This window comes from Hermetia illucens, chromosome 1 (assembly GCF_905115235.1).
Source record: "Hermetia illucens chromosome 1, iHerIll2.2.curated.20191125, whole genome shotgun sequence".
Classification (NCBI taxonomy): domain Eukaryota; kingdom Metazoa; phylum Arthropoda; class Insecta; order Diptera; family Stratiomyidae; genus Hermetia; species Hermetia illucens.
Window position 1 is genome coordinate 5,955,697 of NC_051849.1, and position 4,293 is coordinate 5,959,989.

At 40.4% G+C, this 4,293-nt stretch overlaps 1 protein-coding gene across 1 annotated transcript; it reads right to left on the reverse strand.

Moving 5' to 3' along the window:
• Positions 1 to 776: 776 nt before the first annotated feature.
• On the reverse strand, positions 777 to 1,142 carry LOC119646217 (glycine-rich protein 23-like). Its single transcript, XM_038046599.1, has one exon. The coding sequence runs from the start codon at positions 1,140 to 1,142 to the stop codon at positions 777 to 779; it is 366 nt and encodes a 121-aa protein (XP_037902527.1).
• Positions 1,143 to 4,293: the final 3,151 nt, after the last annotated feature.

The window sequence follows — 4,293 nt, forward strand, 5'->3', positions numbered from 1 at the left end:
GATCGATATGGGGTTATATCGATCGTGAAAAAATTGCAAGAGAGGTGTCTTCGATGGTCACGTAATTCGGGCTAGCGAGAATTCCAAGATTGGTCTTAACATTGAGTCGATGGTAAGCGACCAAAAGCCGGCCAAAACAACGCCGCAAAAGGTTCGTGATTGCACCCAGATCAGGCATTTGATAGAACCAAATGGCGAAACCGATTACAACGAGCCGACCCCGCTTGTGAACGGGACAAAGGCTGAAGAAATGAAGAGTAACAAATTCAAATTTAATCCCCCCCCCCCATTCCCCCTTAAACAAAGCCACAAAACGGCAGCTCCCTTAGACCTTTCAACCACTAAAACTCTTTTTACGGTTCACTAAACTTACAAGAAAACGAAGCAGTTTTGTTCTCGACTGGAAAAGGATCTTCCAGCTGAACTCATGACGGGAAGTATCTTGTTGCTCATTTACGGGCATAGGAACTATTTAAACCGATACGACGAAAGACGAGAAATTCTTGATTGGAGGTTCTCACAGATGATGCAAGTAGGATCTGGTATAGTTTCTGGTATGAGCTGCAATGATCAAAGAAAATTATCGAACTGTTTGATTGATACGATCACTTTGGTAGTTTATTATTGAAATGATCAATCGTTGGATACAATGCAAATACTTAGAATCAAATCAGATTAAATTAGAAATTCAAAAAAATAAAAACACATTTCACTTAACCCTACTCAAAGTTCATTTTCCAAAATCAGATAAGCCCAAGATATCATGATGTCGTAATTTATCCGCAGCATCCTCCCTTACTTCCGTATCCGCCTCCTTTTCCTCCACCGAATCCACCTCCGAAACCGCCTCCAAATCCACCACCACCTCCGAATCCGCCGCCACCACCAAATCCACCGCCACCACCAAATCCGCCACCCCGTCCGCCACCAAATCCGCCACCCCGTCCGCCACCTCGACCTCCATAGCCACCACCACAGCAAGTACCCCTAATAACCCGAATTAGTCCACTTTCTTCCGCGTCCAGTTGTAATTCAGGTTGCAGTGAATCTACTCCATCAATGGGTTCGTTAACAAAGTTAGTATCTGCCACACATATCACAATGAACGCCAGAAAGGCGATTAGTCGCCTGGTAACCACCATTTGGAAGACACTAAAGAAACACGGACACTGCACGATAGGTTAGCCGCACCTTCAAGTAATAGACAAATTAAGTATGATTGGACTGAGGCTCCAACTCCTTTATATATAGTCAAAAAGATATGCGTTTTTGCTAACTCCTTTTCCTCAATAGCATGATCAAGCAACTCTCGATCACTAAGAGCAAGTCTAGCACTTCTAGTGAATTCTGATCTCAGAATGCAAGGGGAACCCCAAGAATCCTTTTTTCTTAAGTGCAATCTTTCAACATCCTCTGTCAAAAAAGTGCACCATGATCAAAGATTCAATTATTTAAAATTTACAAGAAGTATCTTTACGTGATTGTAAATTAGTTTTTACCTGGTTTCCAGCTCTACAGAATTTATATGAATATTCCGCTAATAAAATAAAATTAAATGCATTAATTTAATATAGAATTTCATGAGTTTCACTAATTGCGCATTTTTAGGCAAAGTCCGTAATTACTAATGCTAATATCTCCAACTAATTCAAGGTCATCGTCAAAGCTTCAATGAGCTCTTATCTGAAAGTCATGCTATTTACACACCTCAACCACTTTTATGTATATTGAGTGCTTATGTAGCCCCCATGATATGGGTTGACTAATGATTCTCTATTGAATAGAAGTGCTCCAAAAAATATCTGGAAATCAATCAACACTAGCTGTAGCCAGCTCTTGACTACTGAAGGCCAAATTGCGATTTTCAAAGAGGGTATTTAACACGTCCTCCTTCTCCTCATCCTGAATCGTATTTGCGAGCGGAAATTTTGCGAGAAAGCTCAACACTATCTCTGCAATTCACTCGAAGAAGCATAAAATGTAGCACTGATGGAGCCTCTTGTTCCCTACTTACCTGCGAACCTTGGTTCAACAGAAGCACCTGTAATCGACAATAGTCACTCATTGTCCTGCCGTAAACAAATCATATGATCCATGCAATGAATTGCTGGTCCCAAGCCCAGGTAAAGAAGGACGGTTTGAGGCAACGTACTCTGTACTATCCTCAGTAAAACAAAAATAAAATGCTGAGATCAGGGAAAGAGATAAATAGAGTATAGTTGGAGTTATTCTATTAGGTTGTTGCAAATGAAATGTCGGATATTTGAGTAAAATTTCAAAAAACTATAAATTTTATGAAAATTAATTTTATTAGTCAAAATAAGAACCAGCAGCTTCAATGCACTTCTCCCAACGAGATATAAGGGCATTTATTCCAGTTTCGTAAAAGTCTGGGTTTCTAGAGCTAAGAAATTCTTCAAAGGCACTTTTGACAGCTACTTCATTGCTGAATTGTTTCCCCGCCAAAAAGTGATCCAAATGCTTAAAAAAGTGGTAGTCGGTTGGCGAGAGGTCGGGTGAATATGGTGGATGAGGAAGAGTCTCATATCGTAATTCATTTAATTTTTGGACCGTCATTCTGGAAACATGAGGTCGGGCGTTATCATGGAGCAGTATCACTCCATCTCTGTTGACCAATCTAGGCCGCTGAACACGTAATTTCTCGTGCATTTCATCAAGTTGGGCACAATATTTCTCTGCATTAATTGTTTCACCACGCTCCAAAAACGAATAATGAATAATTCCAGATGCAGACCACCAAACAGTTACCATTACCTTCTTCGGATGAAGGCTCGGTTTTGGCATGTGTTGTGGAGGCTGATCGGCATCTAGCCATTGCGCTGATCTGCGACGGTTGTCGTACAATATCCACTTTTCATCGCATGTCACTATTCTGCGCAAAAAGGGATGGTTCCTGTTGCGGTTGAGTAGAGAACTGGATATTTCCATTCGCAGCGCCATGTTTTGCTCGTTGAGTTCATGCGGAACCCACTTATCAAGCTTCTTCACCTTTCCAAGCTGTTGTAAGTGCCGAGATACTGTCGAATAGTGTACGCCTATTTTCTCTGCAATGTCTCGAATCGATGATCGGGGATCAGATTCCACTATCAAACGCAACTCGTCGTTGCTGATCGATTTTCCTGGGTGTCCACGAGGTTCATTTTGGAGGGTCATGTCGCCTGATCGGAATTTTTCGAACCACCGCTGTGTCGTTCGTTCGTTTGCTGCGTCAGCTCCAAATGCTCTGCAAATGTTTCTGGTTGCCTCCGCTGCGTTGTGACCAAGTTTAAATTCATATAGAACAAGTCGGAATACCGGAAGTTCGCGCTTCGGATATAAAGGTTTTGTGTTCATTTTATGTAAGAAATTTCAACGCACATTTTTCTATCCGTATATAGCCACAAATCCAACATAATCCTTCATATTTTTCCAAACTACGAGACATACCTACATATTACAGCCATAGATATCACCCTAAACAAACAAACTGCCTATTTCCGAATACTGTACACATATATGCACGTATATAATTTGATCGCACCCATATTTTCGATTTACTTCTTATATCTATGTGAATTAGGCACTACCCGCAAAGTTCATTAGCACGCATATATTATATACCTACATGCGCACATGTCTGGTTGGCAAATAACTAAAAAAGCTAAAACAAAATAATTCTCTGCGACCCAATTCATAAGAACTCATTTCGTTGTGGTATTGACGAATTCATATGTGATGACGTCATGCAGGTTGTAGAGTGCACGAAATTCACAAAAAATTGTAAAGTTTCACCCCCTATAACTTTGTTAATAAGAGTTGGATTTTCTTCAAACTTCTTCTTCAGACCAAATTGTGCATTATGTTCTTCATTATACGCATGCTAAATTTTATACTTCTGGGATGAACATAAGGGGGGTGCCGGATAAATTTCTAAAATGTGGAAATATACTATTATTAACTTTATTTGTGCAGTTATCGGAACCGGATATATTTTGAGGCCTAGATTTCGTAGAGATGCACCACTGTGATTTTTTTCAGATTTTTCGGTTGGATAAGTTCTGAGAACGAGACCTGTTACACTTTTTCGGGGTCATATTTTGAGCCCTCACTCCTCTATGTTTCACCCAATATCAAATATTGAACCAGTTTCGAAAAGTACTAATTGAGGCCTTTCATTTGATACCCCACATGGCTACATTCTGTGAAAAAAAAATGTTCACCCACTATTCACATGTATGGGGAGCCCCCCCTTAAACTTAACACAAGATGGCGCCACTTGCTGCATGTAAAGGG

Bases quoted from the DNA above. Each gene is read 5' to 3' on its own strand.
- LOC119646217 (XM_038046599.1), bottom strand. From the start codon at position 1,142: ATGGTGGTTACCAGGCGACTAATCGCCTTTCTGGCGTTCATTGTGATA.